At 39.0% G+C, this 14399-nt stretch overlaps 2 protein-coding genes across 9 annotated transcripts in view; one reads left to right on the top strand and one right to left on the bottom strand.

Moving 5' to 3' along the window:
- Positions 1 to 9219, top strand: part of PPP3CB (protein phosphatase 3, catalytic subunit, beta isozyme) — a 32276-nt gene extending 23057 nt beyond the window's left edge. For 3 of the 7 annotated variants that reach the window (XM_009322432.1, XM_009322431.1, XM_009322430.1), the window contains 3 exons: positions 36 to 133; positions 5783 to 5812; positions 7509 to 9219. In XM_009322432.1, the coding sequence (XP_009320707.1) occupies positions 36 to 133; positions 5783 to 5812; positions 7509 to 7687 (307 nt within the window). In that variant the 3' untranslated portion in view covers positions 7688 to 9219. Of the gene's footprint in view, positions 1 to 35; positions 134 to 4069; positions 4092 to 5782; positions 5813 to 7508 lie in introns of those variants that run through there. The other 4 variants (XM_009322434.1, XM_009322436.1, XM_009322433.1 and 1 more) reach the window with 2 other exon arrangements.
- Positions 9220 to 12751: 3532 nt separating this feature from the next.
- Positions 12752 to 14399, bottom strand: part of ANXA7 (annexin A7) — an 11935-nt gene continuing 10287 nt past the window's right edge. For both annotated transcript variants that reach the window (XM_009322437.1, XM_009322439.1), the window contains exons 11-12: positions 13633 to 13745; positions 12752 to 13107 (exon numbers count right to left, since the gene is read on the bottom strand). In XM_009322437.1, the coding sequence (XP_009320712.1) occupies positions 12985 to 13107; positions 13633 to 13745 (236 nt within the window). In that variant the 3' untranslated portion in view covers positions 12752 to 12984. The remainder of the gene's footprint in view (positions 13108 to 13632; positions 13746 to 14399) is intronic.

Raw genomic sequence — 14399 nt, 5'->3', positions numbered from 1 at the left:
ATTTAAGGGTTTGTTACTGTTTTTTCTCACACCAGGGAGGAGAGTGAAAGTGTGCTGACACTCAAGGGTTTGACTCCCACTGGAATGTTACCTAGTGGAGTGTTGGCTGGAGGACGACAGACCCTGCAAAGTGGTAATGATGTTATGCAACTTGCTGTGCCTCAGATGGACTGGGGCACATCTCACTCTTTTGCTAACACTACACATAATGCATGCAGGGAATTTCTTATGCTTTTCAGTTCTTGTCTTAGCGGCTGATACGAGCATAGTGTTATGTGTTAATCAGGCAATGTGAAATGGATACTTAACCAGGGTATAAAACTAAAAGCAAATGAGTTCGGCGGTGTCAGGCCACGTTTTTCAGACTCTGAGCTTCCTTAGTTTACAATTTTTGAGGTGGCACAGATGCCTGAAGTGGGGTGACCTTACGGATCTGGTATTGAGGCATTTGATCATTACAGAAACAAAAATGGCAATGTAATTTTGCATCATTACTTGTCCGCTTTCCATTAAAATGGTCTTACTGTAGATGTGTTAGTATTTTCATTGACAATGTCAAATACTTGTTGATATTAATATTAACAAACAGCTACAGGCTGCAGAGTTCCATATTACACTCCATTGACAGATTGAAATGTGCTACGTTTTGTACCCTGGTAATTAATGCCAAAGTTTGTTCTCTATGTTGTTTGTCAAATGTTCTATGTATAATTGACCTCCCTGAATTGTCCTTGTAACATGCTGTTTCCTTCCTCTGCAGATGTAGCTGCTTTCTTAGATCTGTCTGTCTCTCTCTAGGTATAGATGTATGTCTGTATAAGTGTTAAAATTAAACCACTATCCCAGACACTTGTCTGTCTCTTGATGTAGAAGCAATGTTGTAGCACCTTGTTTTTGAGGTTTGCTGCATTTGCTGCTGCACGTTGTCTGTGCATTTTGAACAATAATGTACTGGAAAAATATTCAGTAATTGTTATAAAATCAGATGAGAATAAAGGGATTGAATTTAAAACTTGTAAATAAATCAAAATAAAAGGGTGTTATTAAGTGTGCATATATTTTTTTTGCATGAAAATAAAAAACTCTATACAAAATATACCTGTAATCTGGCTCATTGAATATTTTGTAAAAGGTTTTTCTTCTTTTTTTAGTTTGTTGAATCATTGGATCATATTTTTCACAAGGCCCATAAATGATTAACTAGGCTTAGGGAGAATGCTATGAGATCGTACCAAATGTATTAAAAGAATGAAGTCCAGGTTTCTGTTCACAATGGTGGATAACTAAAATATACCAGCCTGAAACTGGACTGCGTATCAGCAGCACTCTTAACATAAATTATTCAAAGACTTTTTATTGGCCATCTTCAGGCTTTAATCGAAAGTATAAAACTGTTGTACGGGACCACTGAATTTTATAACTGTTGAAAGATTGTGATACCTAAATACCACTTTTTACACAATCTATTTTCCAAGAGTAGCTGCTTTTCTCGTTTTGTGATTTAGGCTGTTTATTTGAATTTTTTTAAATTTTCTATGTAGCTTTTTTAAAGCCTTTCACTGCATTTTCTATTAAACTATCAAAGCTGGTTTTTAATAGCTTTGAAACATGAATGTCACATTTTAAGTCATTTTTCAGTGGACATATAATGTCTACAAGTAAGTTTATATGTCCAGTGTATGTATGTGATTGTTTTGTGAATGTCTATAACAAGAAATGGTGTATGTTTCCCAATCCATCCAACTATTCCAAAAGCATATGTTCTAGTTTTAATTTTCATTGTTTAATAAGATACTTTATTATGCTTAAAAAAGTGAGTCTGCGTTCCTCTCACTCATTTAACAGATTTTTATCCATGTTGCATTGCAAGTACCAGAGAGGATCAAACTGACTAGAAAATTTTTTTAACCTAAAATATATGACTTTCTACCATTACTGAAAATGTGGGACATTTGGAAAGTATGCAAAGTATGTTTTGGATTTTTGTGGGTGTGGTTTTTTTTTTCTTGACTAGAACTTTTGATGGCAATATTCCTTGATGCACTACATTAATATACCTCATTTGTTTTAGTCATGTCGATTGTTCAAAATAACTCATGCCAACTGTTAGTTCTCCTTAAATTGCAGTAACTTCTTTTTACTGATAAGAATTTTACTGATTCAGTCTTTAAAAAGTAGAAGTTTTCAAATGAGTATGCTCAATTGCAATGCCAGAAGTAAACCGAAAATAAAATAAAACTTTGCTAATTGACACTTTTCTAAACCATCATAATATCAGTGAATTCATATTCTTGGCAAAAATATGGTCACTGGTAGTATAGTAGGATTTCTTACTACAAATATTTAATTACTTTTTGAAGTATATTGTACTGTGTTGATCAATACCCTACCAATAAGTTAAACTAGTCTAGATTTGAGAAAATAAAAGAACGTGATATTAAGTGTAGTATTTTTAAAATTCTATTCTTTCGTTTGCTTGAAAAGTCACAAAATTGACCAATATGTCATGGGTTTTCCAGGCTTCAGTCTTGCAAGTGCTCGCTTTTCAGTGGCACGTTGAGAAAAGGTCTAGTTGTGCTGGTTGCTATTAAATCTGTAAGAAGCTTTGAAAGCTAGAAGAAATTGGAGTGTATGTCTACATTTCTCTAGAGAGCTGGGCTGAAATTTTTTTATCAGGGCAAGTATATATATAGACATACATATGTAAGTCACCATTGATGCAATGCAAATGCAATTTTTGCATATATGCCTATTATAATTCTTAATGTCAGTGACATATTCTGTACTAGATCTTAGCAAATACCACTACTGTTTCAGGAGTTTGTTCAGCCACACCTGCTGTCTTCTGTGAGATACCGGCCATTCGCAGAGGAGGGAAGCTTGTTGGCATGGGCGTAATGCGGAGTCGTTAGTCTAATAGCGATGGTCAGTCTAAGACAACTGCTTTACGGGCAGTGCTTGAACAGATCCTTACCGCAAAACAGAGCAGTCTGAGAGCGAAATACAAATTCTAACCGTAGTGAAAGGGTTAAGCAGAGACAAGTCAGTTAAAAAAGATAATTTTGGAAAAAAGTGCAAAACTACATCCTATGGAAGAAGTCAATATATGATTTTTTTTTTTTCCCAGAACTATATGGATATACTTTTGCAAAACAAATCGTAGGTTATTTTTAGATCGCTTTAATGTACCAGGATAAAAATAGACTCTGGGAAATCGTGGCTTTTGTATGTTTCTAAATTTCTATTTAATGTAGATTTATGGGTTTTATTACGTTGCTTGCATTATAGTAGCTGAAATATTAAAGACCCTATTAAGTACTGTTCTTTAAAGTAGCATTTCCTAGTGACTTATTCTGTGAACTGAATCCAACAAAATTATCTTCCAAATTGAGTCAATATCTGTTAAAAAAAAAAAAACCAAGCACCTAAAGCCTTGTTCAGCAACATACTGAACACAAGCCTAAAAAAAAATTGTAAGTACTTCCATGGAAATCAGTTGAACTAGCCAAATACTTCTTCTCTTTCATTGCTGCCCTGGCTGTCAGTCAGAGGGGCAGTAAGATAGGGTTTTGGTTTTATGTTGAAAGTTGGCAAGGATTTTGTATCAGATCTGTCCCCTAAGTAAAGCAGGGGGAGAGCTGGAATTGGGGATGGAAAAGCCATTGAGCCCTGTTGCTTAAAATTTGCTCTCAAGTGGAGAACTTTCTGAGCAAAGACTGCAGGATTACCTGTTAACGTTAGTGTGATACAGCATTTATTTGAGGTTTATCAGGGTTTACAAAGAATATAGTTTTAATTTAGCTGTGCCTGCAAAAGAGAATCCAACAAAATTATTTTCCAAATTGAGTCTTTACCGTGTGGGGTTTTTTAAGTGCTTCTATTTTCCAGTCAGTTTGCTCTTTTACGTCAAGTTGAAAATTATCTTTTTCTTAACTGTGATGTATATTCCAAGGTCTTTTTGGAATAATAGTGCTACAAGTAGAATGAACTAGGAGTAAATTTTGAAATTTGTATTTATGACCAAGCTACATAATTTACAGAGATAAATCAATATTCGTGATCTTTTCAGGAAAAGATTGAAAACAAAGACTTCACAGGTAACAGGAAATGGTGGAAAGAGGTGGTTTTTTTTACATAGTTTTGTATTTGTATGGCAAATTGATTCTAGTATGGAAGTATGTATTTGGTGACTTTCTAAAATAACTCTTAAACTAATTTATTGTTACAATTTGAGAAAGTTTCTTTCCCTTAACGTAAACATAAATAACCATCCATTCAAGTGGCTTTTTGATTTAATTCTGGGATTGCCCTTGTCTCTGTAGATTTAAGTGCAGGAAATTTGGTTGGGGTTTTTTTTGGTTCTGTGGAATGTGCAGTATGTAAAAGTTAAAATGCTGCATTACCCGTAAGTGTTCCACGTTATTTAGTAGCAATTAATGCAAGTATCTAATTTTATTTATTTTTTTTAGATTATCTCAGTGGAAATTACAATTTTATGCAACAGTGAGGTTAAGGTGTAGTGTAGGCAATTGATACATAACAACATAGTGCAGGCAACTGAAATGTTGTGTCTGGGTTTTTTGTTGGATAGGAAATGAGAAGCGATAAACTTAATTCTCTTTAAAGAATTCTATTCTGATCTAGTGCCGTATTTTCTTACATAGCTAGTTTCCCCAACAAGCAATCGCTTGCATACTCTTATGATTTTTGTTGTTAACAATATGTATGGAGCACTACACAAGCAGGGTTGCCGCTGTGTACGCTATTTGTTGTTAATATTTCTGAAATGACGGTATTGGAAGCGTGGCACGTAGCAGGGGAGGTAAAAAGCTGTGACCATCATTGACACTTAGCTACAGTTTAGGTCGTAGCTACAAAGCGGTTTCTTTAGCAAGTCTGCCCCAATAGAAGGTCGTTTTGATTTCGGTATCCTAATAACCTTATGTTAAAGCTTTGACTTCTAGAGCTAAAACAATTGGGAGAGATCTTACGCCTAAGAAATCACAGCAGATGTCATGGTTATTTAGTTCGAAAAACAACTAGTAAGCTAGATTTTTTTTCATATTCACATTAATTCACCCACCAAGACTATGTTAAATCCAGACCTCTTCCTGCTCTAGACTTCGGCGTTGATTCAACTAAACAATTTACGAAACTTTGTAAATATGGCTTGCTAGATTTGTCTCTTACAGTGTGAATTTCACAGTTCGGTTCTCAGAGATACCCATTTTAGCTTAAAATATGGTGAGAAATTGAAGTCCTAGTTAAACTTCAGGGAGCTAAACATAAAGAGAAAAATAATTTCTTATTATTAGAACACTGCTAGTGTTATTTTTATAGCGTCCTTCCTGGTAATTTAATGAAGCTCATTAATGCATTTTAATTTTCAGAAATAGTAGTCTCAAATAGGTTTTTAGCTTTTTTTTTTTTTTTAAAAACTCTACCACAACCTTAACAACAAGTTGAAATTTTCTGTTGCTGTCTTTAAAAAAACCAAAAAAACCAAGACCAAAAGAACCTTACAGAAATGTGCAGTTAATAACATCAGTTAATTAGCGTTGCTTTGATATACTTTCAGTTGATAAATTGTATTAGTTAAAATTCAGAAGTTTCACTTAAACTTAAAACCGACCCCCCAAAACCTTAATTATCATTTTAAATAATTGTAATCTAACCTGGCGTAGCATACTATATTAAATTGATCATTGCCTTTTCTGCTATGCGATATTACACTCTTCATCTTTCTCATTCATTTTGCATGCATCTGCTCACTTCTGTACAGCCACTGTAGAGGCAATTGAGGCTGAAAAAGGTATGATCAGAGTCTTTGCCATCGGCAGAGATCTGTGGTGTCTGGGAGGGAATTCGAAAGTACTCTGTGTGGGTGTGTTTTACTTTCAACTTGCACAAGCAGAGATGAATCAACTGCATTGATTCATCCCTCTTACATGTAACATTCATTTCTGGCTTTAGGATGATACGGTTATCTTTAATATTTTAGGGAAATTCTTGGGGGGGGTTTGGTCTTTTTTTTGTTTGTTTTTGCAAAATACGCAGTAGGGTTTCTGTATAATGGCATGTTGTGATACGTGGTGTTGTCTTGCAGTCCTTAAGAATGGTAGTGTTCAGTGGTTTTTTTCTGCATTCAACTGCAAAGTTTTGTTTGATCGCGGGGGGGTTATATGTGGAAGGAGGGTTGTTTATGCATGCCTTTTCTCATCTACTCTATTTTAATGGCTTTGAACGTTTTTGTTTTTTTTTTAAACTTTCCGTAACATATCTGGTAGTGCAAGACGTATAAATGTAATGTTTTTTTTCTATAGATTTTGAACATAATTTGTTGACCAAGTTTATTTCCAGTATATACGCCATCCTGCCAGTATGAGGCACGTTAAATTCCATGGATTATCAGTGCTTCTGGGCTAAATAAGTTGTATATACGTCCTTTGCTAGTGGTGTTGAGCAAAATGCCATCAAATTATTTGGTGTTCAGAGTGTTCAACGTCAGATTGTTGTCCTTTCAGAGATACTTTAATTTCCTCTTGCTCAACATTCAGTGAAGCGAATGACAAACAGCATAGCAGCTGAGAGCGCTACCTTTGGGGTTTTGGAGATTTGGTCGCAAAGCACCATTTAACGACCGTATTCTTTGTTTTTTAATTAAGGAAGTCAGAGCTCCAAAAATATAAACAAGTGCCATATTCTGTTCTCACACACACGTGCAAGAGGTCCCGTTGTTGTGAGTGGAAAGCTGTGCTTAAATCCCCAGAGCATTATTTCATCCCAAAGACGTCAGTCTTACTATGCGGTCAGCCATTTTCAGGTCTAAATTCAACTACAGACCTCATTCATTAAAATAATCCCTAGCAAAAGAATGCCTATTTTCTATGCTTACTTTAAATACACTTGTATTTAAACGATCCCATTGTTTAACCACAGTGCCAACTCGGTGGTTGTGGTTGCGTCCATTTCCATCGTCCGCGCGGTTAGCACAGAGCGCGAACCACGTCCCGCAGTTTTGCCTGCATGAAAACTGCAGGGTCGGGCCATCGATGCGTGTGCAGGATGTCAGTCGACTCTTTAACTTTTGCAACCCTGTGCTGCTTTGCCTCCGCTGCACTTGCTGGGCTGGGCTTAGATCTTACCGGCATCCCACCGAAGAGAAGGGGGATGGCAAGACAAGCCTGACGCACCGGGCAGCAAAAGCAGTTGGTGTTGGTAGCTGGCCCCGCCAGGGGCACGCAGAGGCAATCAAGTGGGCTTAACCCCCTTGATTCCCACTTGCAGAATATTTGCCATACTTTGTTCTTTTTGTTACGAACTGAAAGCGTGGTTGCCGTTGAACGTTTCAGGAAAGCGGGTTAGAGAAGCTTTTACTAATACAGATGCAGAGCCATACGTTTCCGTGGCTGATTTCTTAGCTGTATTTAAGCATCGTTTGTTAGAAAAAGTATATGCTTTCGACTTACTTTTCCGTTACTGACATATCAAATTTGCATTTTGTTAAGCAATACGAGGATTCTCTCCGCAACATAAAATCTGCAGTTTTGAAGAAGCAAAAGGTTTGGATAGGATCAATGAGAGAATGCCACCACGAAAAGATGCTCTTCAGCAAGATGGTATTAATACTATAAACACAACAAATGCCAATGGAAACAATGGAACTGGCAACAACAATGCACAGTGACCACGTCAGCTTCTGGTTTACTCACTCATGTCTTGCCTGAGAATTCCTAGATTACCGCTTTTTGATGTGACAGCAGATGAAATAGCCAGGGGGAACCGCTTGAAGCGACTACTTGATGCGAGGCGGACAACCGCCTGACTTGATCCCGCTGAAGAAAGACCGCCGTGCTTTTGAGACAACAGCCCCTCTCTTTACGTGCCGACCCGACCTCCTGGGAGCGCGCCTCGCCTACTTACGCAAAGCCCACCGCTGGCTGCTGACGCTTCGGAAGGGATCTGGGGAAGGAATCGGGCTGTTGTCACGAAAGCGCACCTAGACTAGCATCTTACGCTTACCGTCGTCAACACTTTTAAGTTTACAAATGGGATTTTTCTTTCAGTAGAGGTAGCTTGTTTGTTTGTTTTTTAAAATCAGACTTTCAAATACAACCCTAAGAGCTAACTATTTATTAATGGACATCGGTTTCATGAAATGTCTTTAAAACGATAGATTAGAATGGTCTTAAAATATCTGAGGCTGCAAAAACTGTATTTTAAATAGACAGAAAAAATGCCAAAAAAAAAAAATCTCAGTTGGTCATTCTGTAAAATGCTGACCTCAGGTTTACTCCTTCGATGTTGCTAATTCTATATTGTATTCACTGTATTTTTTAGTTACAGCTTATCAGAAGATTTCTATGTAGGAATGTTTATTACTTGAACACAGATTTAAAAAAAATATTTAATTTAGAAACTTTTTTGCCCGGCTTTTTCAAGACTCTTCCCCACCTTGAATTTTAAAAAAAAAATATTATATATACTAATTTTAAAAGTAAGAAAAATATGGAAGTGTTAATTTTAAGGTACTTTTAATTGAACTTTGTACATTGTTTAAGTAAATTTTGATTCATATCAAGTCTGTAAAGCTTGGCATTGTATTTTGTGTATGCATGTTTTCATTTTGCAAATATTTAATATATAGACCTACGATGTACATCTCTAGGTTACCTAGATGTTATGGGTACTTTTAGTTTATTGTGAGTATTACGGTTGCATAAATAGCTGATAATCACTGGGCTGAATAGCTGCAAGCTTTTTATTCTTTTTCAACCTGTAAAGGAAACTGAAACTGTATCGGACATACTTTTTGTTTAGGCAAAGCAGCGCGTAAGCAATTGCTCTGTTCAACTGCTAAGGCATTAGTGAAAGTGTAAACTTGAGACTGCATGTACTTCGGTATCTACAGGACTGCTTGGTTAAAATAAAAACTGAAGCCCTGTGCTAATTTGTTCACAAATAATGGACTGTACCGATTGCCACTGTACTTTGTTATATATTTTGACATTTGCTACGTGTCCTTCTCATCCCCTGGAACACAACTTGAAACTTACGTCACTAGAGTTCATCTCCCTTTTTTTTTTTCGTTTGTTTGCCATGAAGTACAATCTGTACATACCCCTAAGTTGGAAATTTTATGCATGTTCTGAACTATTCAAGTATTTTATAAACAGTAGCACACAATAAATTTTGTGCATGGGCTGCGGCTCCTATCATTGTGTATTGGTTTTATTTGGCATACGTAGGTCTAATCTGACCTTGAAAATTGTTTAGAAATACTCTTCAAAATTTAAGCTGTTGAAAAAAAAATAGCCTAAAAGGTCAGATTTCACTTGCAGAGAACTAGTTCAATGTAAATGCTGTTCAATTTCACCGTTGCTGCTGCTGCTTTTTTTGCTTTTGAGTTCTCTCTCATAAACGAAATACCTCGGTGTTTTCTGTCGGCCAGACTGGACACCCGCTGTTGGTTTGTACAAGCTTGTAAGAGCGGTGTCGGCCGATTCTAGGAAGGCTGTTAAGTGTGGCTGCGTTTGTGTGTTGGTTTGAACCAAACGGTCAAGACACCGGCCTGTCTTGGGGCTGCGTCCGGAGCAGAGGGGGAGGACCGACTGTTTTGACAGTCAATACAGATACCCGATTTGGTCTTTCTGGTATATTCTTTTTAAAGTAAGGACAAGCTGCTGAACAGGATGAGAATTAAGATAAAGGATCTTAATTCTCATCTAATAAGCGCACTAAAAATAATAAGCACGCTATTGCTAATGGAGTTTTAATGTTGGATTCTACTTTATTGCAGATGCGTTCTAATTGGAAACTCTTCTCAAAGTTTGAGTGCGGAAGATCGAGTTAAAAAATGGTGAGTTTGTTTTTGTTTGTGTGTTTGTTTTTAGATCAAGCACCCCCGTACCAGCGAGCTGTATAGCCTATGTATGATGTCGTATTAGAGCAGAACAAACACGTGCTGAACGTTATGATGGTCCCTTCCTCCTTGTGAGCGCTAGTGGAAAATCTCTCAACCTCACAAGACGGGATTTGTCATGATTTGATACTCGGATCTCGGGTGTGCATGTGGAGAAAATACAGATTCAGTCTTTGTCTGGAAAGACCTTGTCGTGACTGGAGAGAACTGGTTCTGACGCTTGTGTGGCAGAAGGTCCCCAGCTGCGATGCTGCTTGCTTCCTTGAGGATTCCCTTGCAACGTCCGTAGCACTGTTGTACTACGTGTCTGTAGTAGTTTTTGCCAGGTACGAAGGCAGATCTGCAGTAAAGGAAAATTTCTCGGGCAGTTGTTGACCTGATTTCTCATGCTGTGTGTCTCCTGTCGCCCTTTAGGCAAGTAGTCAGGTAACAGGATTACGTCTGTGGGTTTTTGTTTGGGAAGTAGGTACTCATTTTTTACTACTGTGTTTCTGAAAGGTGGAGTCTGGAGCTGTCTCTAATTCTTGCATTGTTGGGGAGAAGAAATGATATCCTCCCTCCCAGACAACTGTAAGTATTTTGCATTCCTCGTTTTCTGCTTTCAGTGTTTTAAGGAAGTGTGGGGGGGGGGAGTCTGTGTGTCCTTAGTCTGTTCTTGGCTAGGGAGGGGAGAATGCTTGGAAACGGCTCCGTCAGCCAAAGGACACAGGTAGGAAAAGCTCCGAGAGGCGTGGTTGGTCCCTGGTTTGAGCTGGAGCTTTCCTGCCCTGCCCTGGGCTCAGCGGGCCCCGCGTGGGTCCCAGGGAAGAGGCCGCTTCTTCCCCGAACGGCTGGATCAAACCATCGTCTGTGGTGCCGTTACCGGCAGGGCACTGGCGGCGGGGAGGGCCGAGACCTGTAAATGCGTTGGAGTCGAACTGAGAAGCGGCAGTACAGCACGTGCTCGAGGGGGGTTTTGGGGGGCTTGTGCTGTCGAGAGGCTCGCTGCCACCTGGTGAGCCAACCGGGGAAGACCGGCCTAGTTCACAGAGCCTGCCTGTATTTAGTTTAATGGCAAACACGCAACTTCACCACCCGAAATTATTTATAAACAACAGCTCTCCTTTCAAAGCTTATTAAATTCCAATTGTGAAATGGAAAAATTGCTGTAGTCGTATCTATTGAATTGTGAATCGGCCTCTCCAGCGAAAAGGCAAATGGTTGGGATTGGGGCTGGTTTTCCCTTGGAAAGAGGCAGGTCCCTTCTGGTTTCAGTCTGAACACTTTCTGAGAGGAATAGTCTCATAAACAGCTTTCTTTTTGCTAACGTTTTACCTTGAAACGCCATTATGTTAGTTACGTGGAAGAACGAGGCTTTTTCAGAGGCAGGATAGACAGTATCTGTTCATTCTCTCCTTGCCTGTTTTTTGCTACAATTTCATTATCAATCATTCCATTCTTGTTGCCCATTTAACGACTGTTACTAGCGTGTAATGAACTTTTTGCCATAAACCAGATGAACGTCATTAGGACAGAGAGCCCTATTCATCTGTTCGTCTCGTGGTAGTAGTACGTATGAGCCAGACTTGATCGATATTCTGCTTTGACTGACAGGTGAAATGGTGGGGATTCTTTTAGTCACGTAAAAAGATACAGATGCGCAAATATGCTTTAATCACTAAATGCAAAGCTTCACTCGGAAGGAAGTTTGCTCGGGAGCAAAGAAACAAGAACCGAAGCTTGTGAGAATCTTGGTGAAGCTTGGAAAGCTACCGGCAGATGCGTATCGATAGTGGATACTTGCACCAAGGATGGCCACAGCAATGCAGGGTGGAATGTCTCTTAGTCTCCCCAAATCAACTTCCATCTATTGTTCGTATTTGAAATAATTAATTTTAATCTGACCCGGGAATTTTAAATTGAACTGTGTTTCTAAGTTTAATATCAGCAAAAGTTTAAAGTCAGATTCAGGTTGCAGAACGTTGGTGTAAGTGAAATACTTAAGCTTTTTTGGTATGGTAAACTTGACATCTATTACTGTTCTGCAAAACCCTTTATGTACGTGCTCTGTAAGAGTGAAAGGTTTGCCACGTTAGAATCAACTCTACCAGCCCTCGCTTTTTTTGTTTGAGGGATAACAGAAACAGGGTTTTGCTGTTTGCCCGAGGGCGTCCTGTAATACAATTGTTATTTGTTAAAGCGTTGCTTAGAAATGTTCGGAAACGCAGTGCTGGCTGCTGGACTCGAAGCTTCTGCTCAGTTTACGGCCGGGGACAGATTCACTGCGGCTTTCTAAAAAACCAGATGTGCTATTCAAAGCTGATCTTCTTAGATCCTTGAAAACATCCACAGTCATTTATATTGTCTAGGTCACAGTCGCTTTCTGTTCGGATTTACACGTGTTCTGTAGATACCGGCTGTTGTCATTGCTCAGTCATTTGCTGCACAACCCGCTCCTTTACAAGGAGATACTTCAAAATCCGATCCGAGATGATTTCTCCTTTCCATTGCTGCCTTAAGCATAATGGTAACTAACCACTAATGGTAACTAATTTAGGAAATTAAATGTCAGATTCTACCAGGGTCCTTAAACCGTCCGTGTAACCTGACTTAAACTAAGCACTTGGCGTGTTTTTCAACATTGCCATGGAAAGACATTGCGGGGCGGGGGGCGGTGTGTAAAATGCTTTACATCACAGCCTCAGGCTTTTTCTGTCATCCACAGTTAGCAGTTCAGGTATTCCAAGAAAGTTGTTGCGTGCTGGAGATTCAGCTGAGACAAACAGTTTAATCTTGCCGGAGTCTGGCAGAGGGGAGGTGGTTTTGTCTGCATCGAAAGGACTGAGGCTCAGGGGCTAATAGACAAGATATATCTTTTATTATACAATAAAGAATATTATGTGCTGTAAATTAAGGCAATTGTAAGTGCAACAAGCTTATTGAATCATCAAGAAGGCGTATTTGATTATACAAAGTTTAAAATTACTCTTTTACACATGAGGATAGTCAGTGTCTGCATAAAGCATGTTACACGTCCTTCAGTTTGTTTTAAAAAAGAAAACAAAAAACCAGATAATCCTCTTCTATTGACCAACAATGGCCAGCAGCAAACGCCTGTAATCACCGCTTGTATCACTTGCTATCATTGTAGCCAAAGTCTTCTGATACATTTGTGTGAACACCTGTTTAATTTGCACAAGGTCGATCTATGCAAAGAAGAAAAAAAAAAAAAAGGGCACAAAACTTAAACACAGCGTGTGACTTCAACTCCTGGACAGCCACCCTGCATCTCCTCCCGCACGGACTACAGAACACGCGCCAAGGCTGAAACGTGCAATTGATTAACCCTGCATGTCTTACAAGCCAGCTGGTCCCTCTAAGGACAGAGGAGCAGCTCCCAAAGCGGAGTCTAGCAGCTGCTCCTTGCTTTGTTAGGGCTGCAGGACCCTAACTCAGGTGAACCTTTGAACCCGTGCAGCTTAGCTGCTACACGGACAGGCAATCACGGTTAAGGAAGACAAGCGGTATTACTATCTAGCCAGAGATAATGAAATTACTACCTAAAAGCTGGCTTTAAAACAAATTAACACGTCCACCTAACCCTGAACCCCATAAAAGCTTCATTGCGATACATGCTTTCTAGAGCTGTGAAAGAAGGACTAAGTGAAAAGCTGGTCAGGGTAGATAGCTTTCTGCTACACGTGACATTTACAGAGGAGAAAGTTTCTTACCTCGCTGCGAGTGACGATAATTCTGATGAGGGTAGAATCATCTGTGCCAGCTCCTTTCATAGAATAATAAAGCCTTTCTGCAAAAAAGGCTGGGCGATTTAAAGCACATTGCACTGCAATAAAGTATATTTTTAGGATTAGTTCCAGGACTGCATGCTGTGTAGCGATACCCGGCAGGATCAACTCAGGATTTTTGCTGTAGACAGCTAGAGGTAGGTGTTGCTGAAGATCCAGTTACTGTGGATTACAGGAACTGTTCTATAGAGCTAAGCTTATTTTCAAGCTGACCAATTGAGTTATTCCTTTGCACGAAAACAGGGTTATTAGCAGTTAACTTCCCTGGAAGTGCTTTTCAAAGCTGGCTGAAACCTTAATTCTCAAATAGGTAATTTAAAAACAGTTCTTCTCCTTGGATGGCTGGTACTGGGGTACAAGGTGTTCTACTCGTGTTCCACTGCTAGAATCTCACTAAGAAAAGTACAAGTGTAAAAAGTTCTCACTCTAGTAGTTACAGAATGGATCTCGTTTCAGTTAGATTGTTCACTCTCAGAGACGAGCCTTTATTCTTTTACATGATTCTCAGAGTTGAATTTTTCCCATAAAACTCTTGAGCAGAATATAATCTGGGAATTTTTGGCTTATCCACCGTGGCTACAGAAGTGCTGCCATTTTGGTAAGCATTGGTAGGGCTGGTGTCTGCAGACTCACTAGCAAATCACACCGATTCTCACTGTCAGCAAACTGCACTGAATTTGAACTGCTTTACT

This window comes from Pygoscelis adeliae, unplaced genomic scaffold, assembly GCF_000699105.1.
Source record: "Pygoscelis adeliae isolate BGI_AS28 unplaced genomic scaffold, ASM69910v1 Scaffold244, whole genome shotgun sequence".
NCBI classification, from domain to species: domain Eukaryota; kingdom Metazoa; phylum Chordata; class Aves; order Sphenisciformes; family Spheniscidae; genus Pygoscelis; species Pygoscelis adeliae.
Note: the sequence above shows the minus strand (reverse complement) of the source record. Positions and strands in the feature narration are given on the sequence as shown.